Source organism: Lissotriton vulgaris, chromosome 1_1 (assembly GCF_964263255.1).
Source record: "Lissotriton vulgaris chromosome 1_1, aLisVul1.2, whole genome shotgun sequence".
Lineage (NCBI taxonomy): Eukaryota > Metazoa > Chordata > Amphibia > Caudata > Salamandridae > Lissotriton > Lissotriton vulgaris.
The window spans coordinates 419,166,417-419,185,107 of record NC_141685.1 but is presented as its reverse complement, the minus strand read 5'-3'; the positions used below and the strand labels follow the sequence as shown (position 1 = coordinate 419,185,107).

General features: G+C 41.5%; 1 protein-coding gene across 3 annotated transcripts in view; it reads left to right on the top strand.

Annotated features, from left to right (window-relative positions):
• The window catches only part of FYB2 (FYN binding protein 2), a 494,151-nt gene that overhangs the window by 272,398 nt on the left and 203,062 nt on the right, over positions 1 to 18,691 (top strand). For all 3 annotated transcript variants that reach the window (XR_015307520.1, XR_015307527.1, XM_086952746.1), the window contains exons 6-7: positions 9,716 to 9,824; positions 9,918 to 9,955. Coding sequence is in view for 1 of the 3 variants with exons in the window: in XM_086952746.1 (XP_086808872.1) it covers positions 9,716 to 9,824; positions 9,918 to 9,955 (147 nt within the window). In the remaining 2 variants the exon portion in view is untranslated. The remainder of the gene's footprint in view (positions 1 to 9,715; positions 9,825 to 9,917; positions 9,956 to 18,691) is intronic.

Here is an 18,691-nt window from a genome sequence, read left to right as displayed (position 1 = left end):
TCGTCGGCGTCCTCCCCGACGACACTCGTCTACGTCTCGGTGAAACCCATATCGGCGCACCGTCGACTACCAAGATCAAGAAGACCTCGTCGACGACAGCCTCGTTGTCGACTAGCTAGTCGTCGAGAACTACATAGTCGACGGCCAAATCGTCGACGAAAACAGTATCGTCGACGAAGCCCTCCTCGTCATCAAACAACTTTGTCGACGGCCACATACTCGTCGGCGTTATCACCTTCAGGAATTATTCCTTCATTGATGGGCCCGTCGACGCAAAAATTGTCTACATGTACTGAAATACAAGTTTGGTCACCGTCTACGGTTTCTACGTGTTTTATCTTCTACGCCGTCTACGGCAAAGCCTCCTTTGCTACAAAGAGGTGGTTCTGTGCTTGAACCCTTATCTCCATTACGTATTTCTCCACATAAGGTACCTTTACTGGTTCCTGACAATTTGCTGGACTCAGAAGACAGTGAGGAAGATTCTTATGTGGATGATAGATTTAGAACAGCGACCAGTCTTTCGGAGCTGTTCATTAAATAACTAGGAAGAAGATCAGGATGATCAACCTTCGCCTGAACAGGTGGCGTCGCCTGCTGCTAATATTCAGTCAGCTCAGATGCCTATAGCCTTATTAACTAATCTTAAGAATATGCTGGAGGATTATTACTGCAGTGTACCGCCGTCTGTATCACCGGATTCCATGCCTCCTACACCAGTAGCGCAGGCTTCCACATCAGAATTCCGGTCTTCTAGACCTCCTTCGCCAGTGATTTCACATCATTCTGCAGAAGCACACATCAGATGATGAAGAAAGGGAGGAAGGTGAGGTAGATGAGAGATCTCTGTTGTCAAAGTGGGATGAATTTCAGATCCAGACACCTTCTCCTTCACCTCCGGCTCCTGCAGATTCACCTCCAGTGGACATTGGAGGTTTTCACCTCCTTATGGAAAGAGCAACCCAACATTTCCTAATCCCTATGGAAACTAAGAAGGAGGAATGCTTACTCTATGACTTTAAAGACCAGCCAAAGATACAAGTGAGGGCGATTCCCATTATAGACCTTATATGTGGAGAAGTGTGGCTCACTGGTTAGAGCAGGCAGACCCTGAAGCAGAGGTCAGACCCGGGACCAGGGTTCAATTCCCGACGCGGCAGGGTCGTGAGCTCAAATGTCCATGGACTCGATAATTCTCGCTTCGGTGCCTGACCTAATCATGGGTTCACACTCTGCAACTCTGGGCATTAAGCTTGCTTAATCTCCACAACGGCCCCCCGCGGCGGGATGCCTAGCTTTCACCTTGGGGATGCCCTGTAGGGGCTATCTCACAGGGAAAAGCCAGGACGGGTTCCCAAGGCAAGCGCGGAGATACCCCTTCGGGGGTCGATTCAGGCGCTATATAAGAAACAATAATAATAATAATAATATGGAAAGAAGGATTAAAGGTGATGTAAAATCCTGCATCTATTCCTCCAGTCTTGCCACGTCTGGACAAGAAATATAAAGCGCCTGACAAGTCTCCAGCATGCCTTCTAGGACACCCAAAGGCGGATTCCGTGATTGTACAGACTGCCTAAAGACGGGCTAGAAATCCTTCTTCTCCGATCACAGCACCACCTGAGAGAGACTTCAGGCGACTGGACTCGATTTGGAAACGAGTCTCCACTATGGCAGCGACAACAGTCCGTGTGGCCAATTCTCTAGCCATTCTGGGTCGGTACGACAGACAAATGTGGTCTGACATCTCACCATACATAAACATGCTTCTGGAGCCTTCAAAATCTGAATCTCTGAAGATACTGCAAGAGGGAGAACGGATCTTGGCAGAAATTATGGACTCTGCAGTGGATGTTGAGTCCACTGGTTTCAGGCAGCTGGCGGGGGCTGCTGTCCTACATCGACAAGGCAGGTTAAAGGCTACTTTGTTTTGCCAGGAGGTACAAGCTAAAATACTGGACATGCCTTTCGACGGGGAGGCTTTCTTTGGCCCACATGTGGAAGAAGCCTTACAAGCCATTAAAAAGGACACTGAAACAGCCAGCTCTCTTGGCACCTTGCAGTTTCGTAAGCCGCCCTATCGGGGTGCGATAGGACGTGTACTGTCCTCTACGCGAGGAATTTACAGTCAACAATCTTCCTACCGGTCATATCAAGGGAATCAGCGCTACCAATCGCAACGTTACCAATCATATGGCCAGCGCAACACCTCTTATTCCCAGAATAAGAAGGAACCTTCCTACTGCGGAAAGGATTCCAGCAAAAGACAATGAGTATCATCACCTGCCACCCCAACTACCACAGTCCCATGTAAAAGTTGGAGGAAGAATCTCAAGATTTTATTCAAACTGGTCCTCAATAACTTAAAAAAAGTGGGTCCTAGACATTGTAGCCAGGGGCCATGCTCTAGAGTTCGAAAGATTTCCTCCAAATTTTCCTCCAACGGGCCCTCCTCCAGCTCATCTCAAGGAGTTGTTTTCCCAGATAAATTTGATGTTAAAAAAAGAGCGATCGAAGAGGTCCCTTAAGGGCAGAGAGGAACAGGATTCTATTCATGGTTCTTTCTGATAAAGAAGTAATCCGGAGAATGGCGTCCAATTCTAGATCTCTGTTCCCTCAACAAATATCTAAAGAATTTATCATTTTGGATGTAATCGCTTCAGGAAATACTTCATCTTCTGTCAGCAGGGGATCACATGGCCACCCTGGACCTTCAATATGCGTACTTCCACATTCCCAATTTGCCCCGTCACTGGAAGTTTCCACGTTTCAGAGTGGCTGGCAGGGATTTTCAGTTCAAGGTCCTTCCCTTTGGACTACGATCGGCACCCAGAGTGTTTACGAAGGTCCTGGCTCCAGTAGCAGCGCACCTCTGCCTGGAGGGGATTCAAATATTTCCTTACCTGGACGATTGCCTTATCAAGGCGAATTCTTTCTCAGACACAAACGCCCATGTCCGAATATGTCTATCTCTATTCCAATCGCAGGGTCTTTCTATCAATCTCAGCAAATCACATCTTGTTCCTTCGCAGAGGCAGACGTTCTTGGGAGTGACGTTGGACACGCAGTTAATTCAAGCTTTTGTATCAGACGAAAGGCAAAAGAGAATCCAAAACCTGGCTCACATGTTACGCTCAAAGTCAGTTTCAGTCCGACAGTTCAAGTCTTTTCTAGGAATGGTCTCTTCTTGCATTCCGTTGATACCAAATTGCCACCTCAAAATGAGGCCCCTTCAAGAGGAACTCAACCTGCAATGGTTACAAGTCTCGGGTTCATTCGAAGATCTCATTCAAATCACTCCTCGTACAATCATTCTAGGAGCCACAGTATTAGTTCGCACGGACAATACTACAAGTATGCATTACTTAAACAAACGGGGAGGAACAAGGTCGGCTCTTCTGTCTCAGGAAGCCCAAGAAAGATCAATCTCTTAGCAGTTCACGTGCCGGGAGTTTCAAATGTTCTGGCACATACCCTCAGCAGGTCAACGGTGTCCACCCACGAATGGGAACTGCATCAGCCGACGGTGGATCGAGTCTTCCAACAGTGGGGTCATCCCGATCTGGACCTCTCTGCGACCAAGAAGAACAGCAAATGCCTATTCTTTGCAAGCTGGCTTCCCCACAAGGATTCTCAGGGGAATGCGTTTTTGATGAACTGGTCTCAGATATATGCTTATGCCTTTCCTCCAATACTGTTGGTTCCAAGAGTTCTCCGGAAGATGAAGAAAAGACCTTGTCGCCTATTCTCATCGCTCCCAGATGGCCTCGTCAATTCTTGTTCACCAAACTTCTCCTCCTGTCAGAGTGCGATCCAATTCAGTTTCGACCAGTACCGAATCTCCTGTCCATTCAGAATGGTCAGATTTGCCATCCAGATCCTGCTTCTATGAAATTAGCTGCCTGGCGCCTGAACACCTTGCATTCGCTCATCTAAATATTCCTGCGGATTGCAAGGAGGTTGTGGCTAACGCCAAGCTCCTGCTACAATAAAGACATACAGAATTAAATGGAAAAGATTCTGCATATGGTGTCAATCTGCTGGGGTTTACCCGTTTCATGCAACACCGGAACAGATATTACCTTTTTCTTGCACTTAGCGAGATCAGGCCTCTCTCATGCCCTCTCTTAAGTCTTTCTGGCAGCCATTTCAAGGTTCCGACAGGATGGGTCCAATTCTCTTTATGCATCGTGAATAATACAACAGTTTTTAAGGGACTATTCCGAATGTTTCCTCCTGTACGTCGCCCACCTCCGTCATGGCATCTTTATGTGTTATTAGTGCAGCTCATGCGCCACCCGTTAGAACCAATTCACAGAGTGGATCTTAAATTTCTAACCTGAAAGGTTTCTCTGTTGCTAGCTTTGACTTTATCTAGAAGAGTCAGTGACATTCAGGCTTTCACCGTTCTTACAATTCACATCCAGTTCTGTGGTGCTGCGTAGAAATCCTAAATTTATGCCTAAGGTGCCTTCGGATTTTCACCTGAACGAACTAGTCATCTTGAAAAAAAAAATTACTAACCCGCAATCCCCTGCGGAGAGGGCATTGCATACCCTTGAGATCAGAAGATGTCTTAAGTTCTATTTACAAAGTACCTCTACCATTCGGAAATCCGATCAATTGTTTGTTGCCTACGGAAAGATACGGTAAGGACAAGCAGTGTCTAAACAGACCATAGCGAGATTGATTTCTGCCCCTATTGACTTTTGCCATTTACAAACTGGAAGACCTTTGCAGACAACTCCAAGAGCACACTCTACAAGGGCGGTTTCTTCATCAACTACTCTTTTCGCTGGTGTTCCTCTTCAGCAAATCTGCAGAGCGGCTACTTGGTCCCTTGGTCCATCAGACATACCTTCATTAAACATTAATGTTTGGAAGCTGCCAGCAATGCTGATACTTCAGTGGGACAAGTGGTTCTCTGCAATCTTTTCAGATAAGGTGAGCCTCTGTTTCCCTCCTCCTCTGTACTGCTTTTCAGACGCTTATTATCATGCCTAATATTGAGTACATTCTCATGTGATTTCAAGTTTTCATGTATTTATGAATATTAGCAATTTTACTATGTAATTGCATATGCTTGCTATATACAAATGTATGTTACAAATAGCAGAACCCAAACAATGCTTGGAAGACGCTATCTACTCTGATTCAGGCATGTGAATCTATGAAAGACACCCCAATACTGGAGAAGAACAATATTTACTTACCTGTAATCTGTGGTTCTCCAGTATTGGTGTCTTTCATAGATTCACATGCAACCCGCCCACCTCCCATCAGAGGCTCTTAGGCTATGATGTTACGGTTCACTCCTGTGCGAGAAAATCTGAGAGACTGAGCCTCTGGGGAGAACATTCTGGTGGGTGCTGTCACCTGATTGGCTGCAGTTTAGACTATACAAAATGACTAGGATAGTCATGAGAGTGGAAGTTTTTACTCTTGTAGCTTGGGCTACTTTGCTTCCTGGTTGGTTATTACCAAAGTTTTTTGGATATTATGTGCATATTATTGCTTTTTTATGTACCATCGGACTCCCACTCCGACGACGGGGAATGATTCAGGCATGTGAATCTATGAAAGACACCAATACTGGAGAACCACAGATTGCAGGTAAGTAACTATTGTTCTTCTTCACCCCTAGCGGAAAATGGGAATTTGTGTTCTTAGCCATGTTATCCCCAATAGTAACAGAAACATTAGGGAATTAATGACAGCTAATGCCAGTGGTTTAATATGAGTATTGGTCAACTGTAGTGTCACTGGTTTAGCTTCTCATTGCACATCAATTGAAATAAAAAATTCCATAAATGCCAAAAATTGATAGTTTTATCCTGAAGAAGGATTTTTTTGAGCATACAAAATGCATTGCCAATGACCCATCCAATTTGCATTGTATATGCTGGAAATGTTTAGTGAGAACCTCAGCTCTTAGCAGTGCCCCTAGATCACTGTTCAGCCTCAATTTGAAGTGCCAAATCAGTTAATACCTCTGTGGGTTACTTCACAACCAGTAAGGCAACAATTTAAATGTCATCATATAGGCCATTGTAGAATGCAGCTGCTGCTGCCTCATCAGTTCAATTAGTCTTTGCTTGAAGATGTTGTAAACACTGCTTCATTTGAGCCACTGTTGCCCTCCTGCCCTCATTTATAGAGGACCAGCACCTATTTCTTCTTCATCCCGTACTGACCGAGAGCATGAGGTGGACAAATAGTGAAAGAATGTGGAAGAGAAAGTAAAAGAATTGTCACAAAGGGAGACAACAGGAACCTGCATGATTGAGGTAAAGGGGCAAGAATTATCTGGCATTGGATGAGAAGCAAGAGGTGGATTTAAGTTGACACAGCCCCGGTATTCTGCACACTGATATGTAATTGCAGCAGCCGCTGGCTTCTGAGCAGAGCTTTGGACACCAGCACTCATTCTTTTACAAATTAAGCACTTGTTGTAACTTATAATTTCTTTATTGCCCTGATAAAAGGTTTTCTTTTGTGGTCAGTCCAAGGTCACCCTGAATGTTTGCAATAGCTTAGACCATTTTCTGAAGAGGATTAACATCGAGCCATATATCCCACGCAGCCTGTCACAACCTTGAAACAGTCGAGTAACATGGTGATGGGATCTCCCACTACAATCCACCAATCCTTCTCTCTAAGCGGATTAATAAATTGGAGTCTTTAACCATTCTTGCCACAATAAGCACAATCTTCACAGGGATTTGGTGACGGAAAGACTCTGAATATAGTGCTCTTCTCTAAAACATACAGGCTTCGTGGTTGTTTCAAGATTTAGGTCTCACTAAGTGGCTATTCTGAGAGCTGATACACATGTAAGGCTCGTGTTATGAGTGGTCTCTTAATTCTGTTGGGGTGGGCGGTAGGGTCAGATTAAAATGATATCTGTAGCTTTTCTGCAGATCATTTTATTTTTACATGGAGACTCCAGCTGTAGAAAACAGCTGAATCTCCTTGCGACAATCCAGGGAAAAATTAAAAATTACCTGGAAAATCTGACCAGTCGTTTCTAATTGGACCTTCGCGCTCAACATAAAATGGCCCGGATTTACCCCACCCTGGATTTTATCACTACCCAAGGAATTTTTCGAAGGCATATATAACTATTTGAGAGACACTTTTAGGTCAGGTTGACTGTAGCTTCTTACTGGCAGTCATACGAAGGATTCACCACTTTCCTATCGCATAAATTAATCCACCCTCTACATCTGATTTTGAAAGTCAAATCTTTTTTCTGAAATGATATGCCATGTATAACATAAAACACACCTTTATAAAGTGGGTAACTGCAAAGTTTCATATTCTGTAGAGTTCATATGACTGTTGCATGATTATATGCATGTGCTTGATAAAATAATAAAACAGACCCATGTGGTTAAGCTCCCCTGTGTGGTGCAAGGGCACTAATGTTAATCTACGACTTTAGGGCTCATTGATTTTGTCCTGGAGCAGATACCTAGCATTTCTACTCCTGCATCTGACTACAAAGTTTCATTTAGACAGAACTGCATGAAGAGTTTGTTTTGCAAGATAATTGATTGCAGACCAACTCTTGAATCAAGAAAAAAAACATATTAGTGTGCTTACGAAAATTCTGTTTGAAGTGCCAGGCATTTGGTGGTCTAGACACACCCCACCCTCAATCAAGTTTACCCTTCCTCAGCAGTTTGTAAACATGCCATTATGCTGCTAATAAGCAAAGAGCATCATTATAATGTTTAATAATTGTCTAGGTTGTTATCAAATCACATTAATTGGAAACCTCCATGCATTTATTTAAATATGCCACTGTCCCTAAGCTGCTGTATTACTCAAACTTAATATACACTTGATGATCAAAACCAATGTGCATTCGGCCTAGTCACGCACGTGATACCGCGGAAATCTCTCAGTAATCTCTTTGCAAAATCTAGTAAACATGGCACAATTAACCTTTAATTACCATTACCCTTTTTTCTGTGCCATTATCCATTCCAAAGGTGATGAATCTTTGCCACTGTATGTTGACCAAAAGAGCTCCTTCATTAACACAGGCAAGTAATTAAATGCAAATAAATATTTTAGCCAATAAAGAGAGGTTGTGAGTAGTTTTAAAGGAATTTATTTTGTAATTACATTTGAAGACTCTTGGACTCTAAATATAGTTAGTGCAGAGTATATCCTAATTTGCATACAGCGTGTACAATGAAGGAAAGAATTCCTATTCTAAGAAAATGTGCCACAAATGATGTCAATCAGAACTCCTAAAGAATTAAAAATAAAACAAGAGTGAGATTAGCCTGAAGCTAAATCAATAATAATTGCAGAATCTTTCCCAAAGAGAAATAAAGCATAGAGCAAATAGGCCTTGGAAATTAAAAGCATAAAGCTTGGGGTTTTAATAAGTCAGAATGGAACAAAACCTGCATCTAACCTACCTTCATCTGCTCTCCATCAAAGTCTGTACTCCCCTCTGCAGGTCTCTAAATCTTTGTCTGAAAAAGTCTGCAAAGATCTCCTACCCTATATCTGTCTTCAACTCCTAAACTAGGAACACGTTTATAACAAAATTAAATGTTGCAAAGCATGTGGCATGATCTTCGTTCTTGCTCCAATTAGAATACAGCATTCTCCAAAAGTACATCTCCACTTCTCTGCTGTCTGCATACGTCATCCATCAGGGATTCGAAATCCTTCCCATGACACACAATAGCTTCATCTCCTAACCTTCTTTAAATAACATTTTTATTTGAACTAAACACATAACATTAGCTTCAATAATAACTTCTTATTTAAGCAAGAATCATTAAAGCATAACTTGGTAATACATTTAAAGTGCATGTGATCACGTATTCCTTCTAAAGCAAAGAAATAAATGAGACTTTGAATTATTTTCCAGCTCCTAAATACTATGTCCATTGGTGTTATCATGAAGGTCAAGCTGGAGTAAGCTAAGTCCTGAGCTGTTTCTGCGTTTCTACATTTTAAAATGTTCTGTTGTTTCAGAACAATCATATGAAGTTAAAACCACATTCTACAATGAGGAAACTAACTAAACTAGTCACATTAAAATCAAAAATACATGTTTTACTTGATTTATTAGGTGGAAACCATCTGTTTAAAGGCCTCGTGTTTTCACGAAACCGGTCCTATGATGCTTGTTTCCAGTCCAGGAAGGACCTGGGCTGGCAGATCGGGCTGGACTGTTCTCATTGGGCGCAGGGACATGACTGATTTGCATATGGCTGGGTCCAAACTGGAATCGCATGGTGAGCAAAAAAACGATGGATGTAGGCCCATATCTCTGTACTGGGGTGAATGTATGACATAGCTCTGCAATCTGCCCATCAATAGTTGTTTTTTCAGTTTTGATTAGCCAGCACCAAATGTCTGCGTGGTACCTTCTGAAATGCATTTTTATGCAGCCAAAGGCAAATTTGTCATTTGCAGTGCTTAATTCTGTAGGAGAAGTTCAAGCTCTTTCACATGTTTCTCTCGCACTCCTGGACACCCACATGTGTGCACACGGTCTTGTGGATTGGAAGACACAGTCCCACATAACAAAAACAGAAACTCGCCAGTTGGCAGAGATAACAAATGGCAGTGGTAACCACTGTACTTAAGTGGCAAGAGCGGCTTATTCTAAGCAGTTTAAGTATGTAAAATGCACTGAAAAGTTGGTGTACTATATTTGTTGGTGTTTTTTCCTGTTTTTCAGGTAACTATGTATCTTTAATACCAGAGAAAGAAGGATCTGTAAATAAGAACTGGCTAAATCAGGAACTGGAAGACTTGTATTACGACGTGGAAGGCATAAACAATGAACTGTGAGTAACAGCTTCCCAATATACTTGCTGGTAATAAATTATTACAGAGTATAAAGTTGTTTATATTCTTTTGTATTTTCGCTTATTTTCTAGAAAACAAATGGAGTCCTCCACTTTTACTTCAGATAGTTGTAAGTATCAGTCCTGGTTGGATCAACTAGCTTTGTCTATAACCCAAAAATGACTAAACATAACAATTGTTCACTTATATATTGACTTGAAAAGGTTAAGTGTGTTAGAAATGTGCTGTGCATATGAAAAAGAGTAAAGCAAATAGTGTGGCGCTGAGGCATAATCTTGACATTCATTTGCATGCACTACCAACTATATGCAAGTGAATTTTATAGGTAACAGAGTGTAAGATTATATGAAGGGCTGAAAAACAAAAGCATTCTACTCCATTGATGACAAGCCATGTCCCCAAGCTGTGCAAACGTTGTGAACACATCCCATTTACTTGTCCACCAATGTATTCACCCATTGCACAATCCATTTGCTCAATATCCTATTCATTCATCATCCTTCTTACACGCTTGCGCTGCCGCACTGACTGTTGCATTTAAAGAAGCACTTTGTGTTTATTAAGCGTCTACATGGCTGTGCGTTTAAAATTAAAATAGGTTGAGACTTGCAGTAGCGGCTGCTACAGGGCTATAGTGGTGAGGCAGTGGGTAAGGGGAGTGAGAGGGAGGATTAAGAAAAAAAGAAAAATTCCCTTACCTGTTGGCTGCCGCTTCTTCTCTGTCCTCTTCGATCGAGCAGTTTGCAGACTTCCCTGGCCAATCAGGACACTGCTGTCACCAGCATGACATCAGTGTCATTATTGGTCTGAGCACTGTGGCTCAGCTGTCAACCAGGCAGTGGGAGCCTGTGCATGTTCTCCACCCAGGCTGTGCAATAGAGCTGGGTGGAGAACATGCTGGGTGCACAAAGACGGCCAGCCAAACCTTCATGCGCACTAAGAAAGTGATCCCCACTCCTTCCCCAGAAATGTGGGCAACCCGACCCTGCAGCTTCAGAGGCTTATGAAAAATAACATGATAATAGCATGCTGTTATAATTTTATTTTTCCAGTGGGGCAATGCTTCTCTGCCTTATCAGAGGAGCCGCCGCTATAGACTTGAGACCAAATGTATTAAACGTGTTATCGGTTGCAAAACCCAAAATTCACAAAAGCAAATGTTTTGTGACTGCTAAAAGTTATTTTCTACTGCCAGGGCCAATACTACTGACAACTCTGTAAGGTTTTTCAAAACTGAAAACTTTATATACCCTGGAACAACAATAGGTTACAGTGAACTTATGCACTTAGCTTTGTTTGCAACACCTCCATGTAGGTTTTAAAAAACGTATGGTTCGGGCCACAATCCTTAGCTCGCACAACAGCCAGTCAAACCATAACTCACACACCAATTGCAATTTTTATGACGTAAATCTTACAAATTACATTAACTATCACATTACCACTTTGAAAGAGACAACTTTGACTGCTATATTATTTATTGGTTTGAGCACATGTTGTTTGATTATATTTTGATTGTGTGTATGATTTATGGTGTAAATATTGTGAGATCAGAAGCACTACAGTTGGTGTATGAGAGTTGTGGTTGTTCCTTATCTCTGTGCATTACATGTTGGCTTGTAATAATTCCTTAAAATTTGGCGTTTGATTTATCAAATGTGGACTGCACTATTTGTGTCATACCACTTGGGGGATGGGGGGGTGAACTATGTTCCTTTAGCCATTACACTTGTGCTAGGTAGCCCTAGGTCCCTGTGGCACTGCGCCTACTGTACTACTGATACATACATCCTTGTCCAAGCCTGTCCACTCCCCCACATGCAGAAATGTTTTTTTGTTTTAAGTATATGCATGCGCAATTACACACTTCCAGGGACTAGCACTGGTCGTGGAAAATAAATATCAACTTTGCATTTATAAGGGAGCCATAAAACAACCGGAAACTGCACCATTTACTAAAGATGTAGTTTTCATTCAATGTGGTGCATAAGCATTGAATTGACAATGAATGCTAAAGCGGTGAAATGTAGCTACACCTAAAAACAAGCATTTGCAATGCAATAGGTCTCGTACCTGTGAAAGTTTGAACAATTGCAACTGTTAAAGTTTGTTAGATTATTTTTTTCAAATAATATCCCAGCAGAAGCATAAGTAGTAAAAGAAAAAACAAATGGAAATGTATGCTGAGCTACAATTTTTTTTAAGAATTGCATTAAGAATGCAGTACCTTATGTGGCTAATAGAGAGGTCCCTTTACAACTCCACAGGGACACCGTGTAACAGCCTGTGGCACTGCACCATTTCTTTGCTTTGTGTATTTTCTTTTATTACTTAGGTTACTGCTGGGATATTTTTGAACAAACAGTATTTACAATGCCAATAGCTCTGCTGCCTAGAGAGCGAGTAAGAGTCAAAAAGAGTGAGAGAAACAGTGATAACATGTGGAACACAGAAATAGGTTGAGCTATTTTAAGAACTAAATGAGAGGTAGTGTGAGGAGAAATAGTTAAATGAGAGAGAGAATAACGTAGATAAATTGAGAGAAACAAAGGTTTAGAGAAAGCTGGAGAGAAACAGAGAGAGTGTGATTGTTTTTGTATAGATAGTTTAATAATGAAGGTTTTATAAATGTGAGGTCGATTTTTGGAGAGATAAGCAGGTTATACATATATAGAGAGAGTTCGTTTAAGAGAAAAAACAAAGGGAGTGGTGTACATGCGGGCAGTAAATGCCCTCATTAATTGTCACTAACCAGAGCTAGGCATCTGCTTTTAAAGGGTCTCAAAATTAAAAAAAAAAACACTTTAGTTTACGTCTGCACATTCCATCAATAAAGCGCAATCTGTTGCACCATGCTCACACCAAATAGGTCTATATATTGCACCTTTTACACTAGATTCAGGTGGAATTTGCAATAAAAAACTAGCTGGACTAGGGAGCATGTTTTTAGCTGCTGTATTTGAGAGGTAAAAGGGGGAGTTTGTACTTTTGAGAGTAAGAGAGCATTTGTTTGTTGTAAGAGAATATAATGTAGCTGAAAGAGGTGTTCTGGGCGTTGGAGGGAAAGAATAAGTGTTTGAGAGAAATTCTTTGTGCTGTAGAGAGAGAGGTAGGGAGAAAGAAACTGGGAATGTGGTTTGTGCAGAATGAAGATTTGCGAATGTATGAGAGAGAGTTTATTTATTTATTTATAAAGTTTTATATAGCGCATCAGAGAGGTAAGTGTGTGTGAACGATAGATTGAAGAGAGCTAATGGAGTGTGTTTGTGAGATGTTGGTGTGTGTGTGTCTGTGCATAAAACAAAGAGTCACTGAGCGACACCCTTTAGAGCTACAGCGCAGTTTTATGAAGGAATTTCTGCTGTGAACAAGTGTATGTTTGTGTGTAATAAGCATATAAAGGCCACTGCGCAACTGTAGTGGTGGTGGTGTTATATATAAAAATATATATATTTTTTAAATGGGAGCTGAGAGTTAAGGCGAACAGTGTGCGAACAGCTGCCGACTTCACTAACTATTTGGATAGTTTCAAAGATTTAACATTTTAACATTTCCTGACGTTAGGACACTAGCGTATATACATGCAGATTGATATATGCATTTATATTTTAGGTGTACACACAGTGTACCTGGTGTACTTTTTTCAACCATGCAACTGGTGCTCATGTAAAGCCCTTTGACACTTTCGGGTTGAGTTTACGCTATATAAAACTGCAAGAAAAAACATATGGCTAAGCAGGTCAACAAACTGAGACTTCTTATCCTTATAGGGCTGTCTCCTTCCTAGAGCAACCATAGAACTGCTTCCAAGTTATGTGATCAGTTTGCAAGAAACAGTACTTGAAATAGTCAAAAGGCTGGCTTTTAAGGAGCGGTGGAGTGCACCATGTGGCTACAACCCGTTGTGTTATTCGTGTTTTGTAATGGGTGATGTTTAATGCAGGGAAATGTGCACCTATTAAACGCTCCTTTTGCACGAAAGACCGCAAAGTACAGTACATTAAATCAATTTAACTGTATTGCGAGTTGCACATAACATTATTTTAAAGCACCTCTAGAATTTGTTTTTTTAAGCACTAGTTCTTAGGCATGTGCTTTAAAGTAGGCGGTAGAAGAAAGGACATGCGGTCGGACTCACTAACCTCAAAGGTTATTGCAATTGGTGGCAAAGTCAGTCCAGTGGGGGAAAAAAAGTAGGGGAACTGTGGGCGGAGCATCAGGGGGTGGGAATATCCAGAGGAATGGGTCGGTGGGTGGAGTCAGAGTTGTGGCTAAAAAAAACCACAAATTTTTAGTATGTTTGGTATTTCACTGACCAGTTACAGCTTAGAACATTATTTAATGCAACCAATAGATACACGTTTATTTGAGGTTTAATATATGAGTTATTGACATTAAAATACATTTGGGAATGTCCCAAATACGCTTATAAGTGGAATGATAAGCCATTTGTCTCTGAGCCATGCAGTTTCTTTCATCAGCACTTCTCCTCCTCATTTCTGAACATAAAATTTGGGTTTAAATTCTATGACAGGAGACCCCACGTTTTGGGGAACACAATTGATTATATCATTCTGTGCCCCACGGCCAATTCAAAATTGTAGTCCTACATTTTGTATGTGCTTCACGCAACATGTCATGAAGCCAGCATTAGATGCCTCTTATTTACTGTTATTGTATCTACACCTAGCACAGAAAAGTGAATATATACACCTACTACAACTCAGACATCTTGGTTTGCAGATGCTTTAAGCAGTATCAGATGAATGAGGTACAACTATTATATTAGTAGTTTTTATAATTACTACTCAAGGTAGTTAGCATTGAGAATTGCAAATGTATCAACTCTGGAATTATGAGTGTAGGAAGCTGGCTCTGTGTACACTATAGACTGGAGGTGAACCTCAGTATGGATTATGGTGGACAGGGCTTAAAGGTTAGCCCACAATGGCCACTAGTAGGGTCCACCTGCTGGTGCTAAGAGACCAGGGCTTCTATGGTCTAGCGTGGGCCTTCTACGGTCCAGTAGGGAAAGTGCTCCCTCAGGTTAGTGGTCTGGGTCACTGGCCATGATGCCTGATCCTGGTTCCCCTGTTCCAGATTTGGTAGCTCTGGTCACAGTGCCACATTCTCTCCCCCTGAACACCTTTCTGCCCCACTGAGAGAAACCTGCTACAACCAAATTGTGCCCTATTATAAATGCCTAGATGTGACTCAATTCAAATTATGCACTGCCTGGAAAAAAATAAGATCCTGGAAAAAGCAAACACTCATAGGGAATGCAAGATTTTGTAAAGCATGCAAAATATAAGCTGGTACAACATTTTTACCTTAACGCTTTAACACTCACTGTCAGAAATCAAGAAGTGTTTTTTGCTTGAATTGTTGAGGACACGAATACAGGGCTCCTCCTGTACATAGGTGTGCCTATGTTGCACTCGTGGACAGCAAGGAAGGGCTAAGTATGGCTCAGAAGATAAAGGGACTCTTCATTAAAATCTGATCCGACTTGCGGAAACCCACAAGGGTTCTCCACATTCACGTCAGCCAGCTAGCTGCTCAAACATAGACATTATGTATTCAAGTGTCCTGCAAAGGATACCTTTTGAAGTGTCTGGCTTGGATAACTCTCCTTCCCACAAAAAACTTGAGTTCTTGAAAGTAAAAGGCAAAAATTATATTTGCATTTGGAAAGTGAAGAATACATCCAACTTTATTTTTAGGGTGACACTATAGTATGTTAGTGTTGCTGAAAAGCGTTGCTAAAACAATTCACAAACCTAAGAGGTCCCAAAGCAAGACCCATTAGCTTTGCTAATGCTTGTTTAGATATCTCATTTGCTAAATGGGGCACTTTTAATTTGGTGCCAGACAGGGCCGAACTGGGAACCCAAAGCAGTCTTAGCAAAAAGTTCCCAAAGACAAGACCTATTGGCTTTGACACTGCTTGTTTTTATATCTCATTTGCTAAATGGGGCACTTTTAATTTGATGCCACACAAGGTTGAACTGGGAACTCAAAGCAGCCCTGACACTTTGTCCATCCCCTGTACGGTGTGTTGTGAGCCAACACAGTAAGTGAGCCTGACCACTACAAAGGGGACATGGGAATAGGGTGTTCTCTATCCAAGGAAATTTAGAAAAGATTACATAAAGTGTGCATCATTTTACAACATATTTTATTATATATTCAATTGTATTTGCATTTAGAGCACAGTAAATGATGACCTTACAGTGCACCAGGATACGCCAATCTTGTAGGGGCTCTTCAATGTTTCCCTCACTATCACCCTCCAACACTGCCCCTCATCTCTCCATAGCCACTGTCACGCGTATTTAATTTGTTTTATGTAGCGCCTCTTATACCAGTGTTGCTTTGCGCGACAGGGAGGGAGTAGGAGAGAGCCATATTTCATAGATATGGCCCACTCCTCCCCTATTCCCTTGCGCTGGTGCTAATTACAGCTGCGGTGCGCCACACACACACCTTAGCGCTAGGGAATGTGAGGGAGTCCAGCATAGGTTTTGTACAGTGCAGCATGCATACAAAGTCGGAAAAGGAAGGAGAAATTTAAGCATTTCTTCTTCTGTACGCCTACTTGAAAAATGCAGTTTTCTCACGCTAAACCCAATCTACTTCATTTAGTAAATTGGGTGTAGTGTGAGAAACCCTGGGTGGGTGCTTGGGAACACCCATGCTCCACCCTCAGTTGTTGTATATTAATAAGTATACATAAGACTCAATGAGTGACTGTATGTATAACTGTATACTTGTAATAATGATTTTATAATACACTAAGTATGACTTACTATCTAAATGAATAGATGAAGTGGTGTTTGTATAGGTGTGTAGCTAAGTAAGTTTGTAAGTATGATCCATTGTTGGCATAAGTGAGTAGGATGACTTCATAAGTGAATATGATGTGTGCAGCCTGTATGAGTGAATCTACAGGTAAGTGATTAGATGTGTGTATACATCTAGGAATCACTGAGTGGGTTTTTAGATACTGTTATTGCTTTGTCAATGGATTCAAATATGATACTCTGTATTTTACAAAGAGTGATGAAAGATTTTACTAGTGTATGAAAAGGTGTATGTAATTGTCACGTGGAAGATGTCATCAGTGATGTAATTTGAGATGTCATTTGAGATGTCATCAGTGATGTCACTGACCATGTCCTGAATGATGTAATATTCAACATCATCAGCAGTGGATTGCGGGTGCGCAAAATATAGTTAGTACAACTAACTATATAGGAGCAATTTCAATGGTTTTGTATGAGTGAATTGTCCAGCTAACTAGAACACCCCGAAAACTTATAGTTTTTTGAGTGAATTTCAAAGGTTTTTCAAATGCTAATTCCGACCTATATAAGGCCTGAAACCTATGGTTTTTTAAGTGAATTTGCAAGGTTTTTTAAATGCTAATTCCTAACTATATAAGGCATGAAACCTATGTTTTTTCAGGGAATTTCAAAGGTTTTTCAAAGGCTAATTCCTAACTATATAAGGCTTGAAACCTATGTTTTTTTCAGTGAATTGCGAAGGTTTTTTAAATGACAATTTTTAAATGTATTGTTTGTTTTTTTATACTGATTTACTATATTTTTGCAGGCAGGTGTTCAGAAGGCACGCCCCCTTTTTACAACACTCTGCAGCGCAGCTCCATGGCGCATACTGGAGATACCTGTTGGACTAGTTCCCTCTAGGGTACCTCTGGATTGAACAGGAATTAATTCCCCATCTTAAACTGTGCAAACACGCCCTGTAGAGTGGGCATGCCCCCTTTTTGCATTCTACACGTTTGTTTTTCTGCTTTCTTGTGCCTTGGTCTACCGAGCACAAGATGGCTGCCAACACTTCCTGGTTTGAAGTGTTGACAGACAGTGGCAGCCAATCAGCATGCAGCTCGTGCCCGGGAAGGTACGGGTGCGCGCACGGTGCGCACTTATAGATATATAAATGTTTTCTCTCTTAATTTTCTCAGGAACTACTGGAGGGATTTACACCCTTTAAGCAAAAGGGCAATCTGCAAATCAGACTCTACCATTTTGCCAAATTTGGTGTAATTCCGTTCAGCGGTTCGGGCTGTAGCCGTGTCTAAAGGTCCTATGGAAATTAACATGGGGAAAAGACGTTTTGGGACCCCCCTTTTTTCTCGGCCCCCACTTGACGAATCTACCCGAGACTTTCAGGGAAGAAGCGGTTCGGAATGGGCCATCTTCTTTGAGAAATTCGCAAAGATTCGACAACCGGCGCCAAAGTTATTCCAATAGAATGTCGCGGATTTCCTATGGAAACTAGGTCCTAACTATATATACCTACTGGCGACCGCCAGTAGGTATTTACATATCAATCTATATATACACATCTATCTATAAATATATATACATATATGTATATTCACTGAAAATACCAAAGGTTACAGGGATGTTATAGTTAGGTTCAAATTTTACCAATACAAAACCATAGAAATTCAGCAGTTGTAGTTGCACGTCTAGTTATACTTATATTAAGAAATTAGAGCTCGTGGCCTGAAGCTTGTTTCCTTTCCAGTTAAAGAATTGGCTTGGTAGTTTGGTCTGCCCTGTTCCCATGATGCACTGGGCCAGGGACAGACTAATTTGCATGTAGCCAGGTTCTGAGCTGGGATGGTGCAGTGAGCTAAAAAACGGTGATGGATCAAGCCCTGATCTGTTGACTGGGTACGAGTATTCTGCTTAATTCACATGCTCTGTCCATCACCACCCCCTTTTCTGAATCGTTTTGTCCACCATAAGCGTGGAAGGGTATGCTCAGACATGAGTCCCTCGCTCACTGCACCATCAGGATTCAAGCAAGCCGG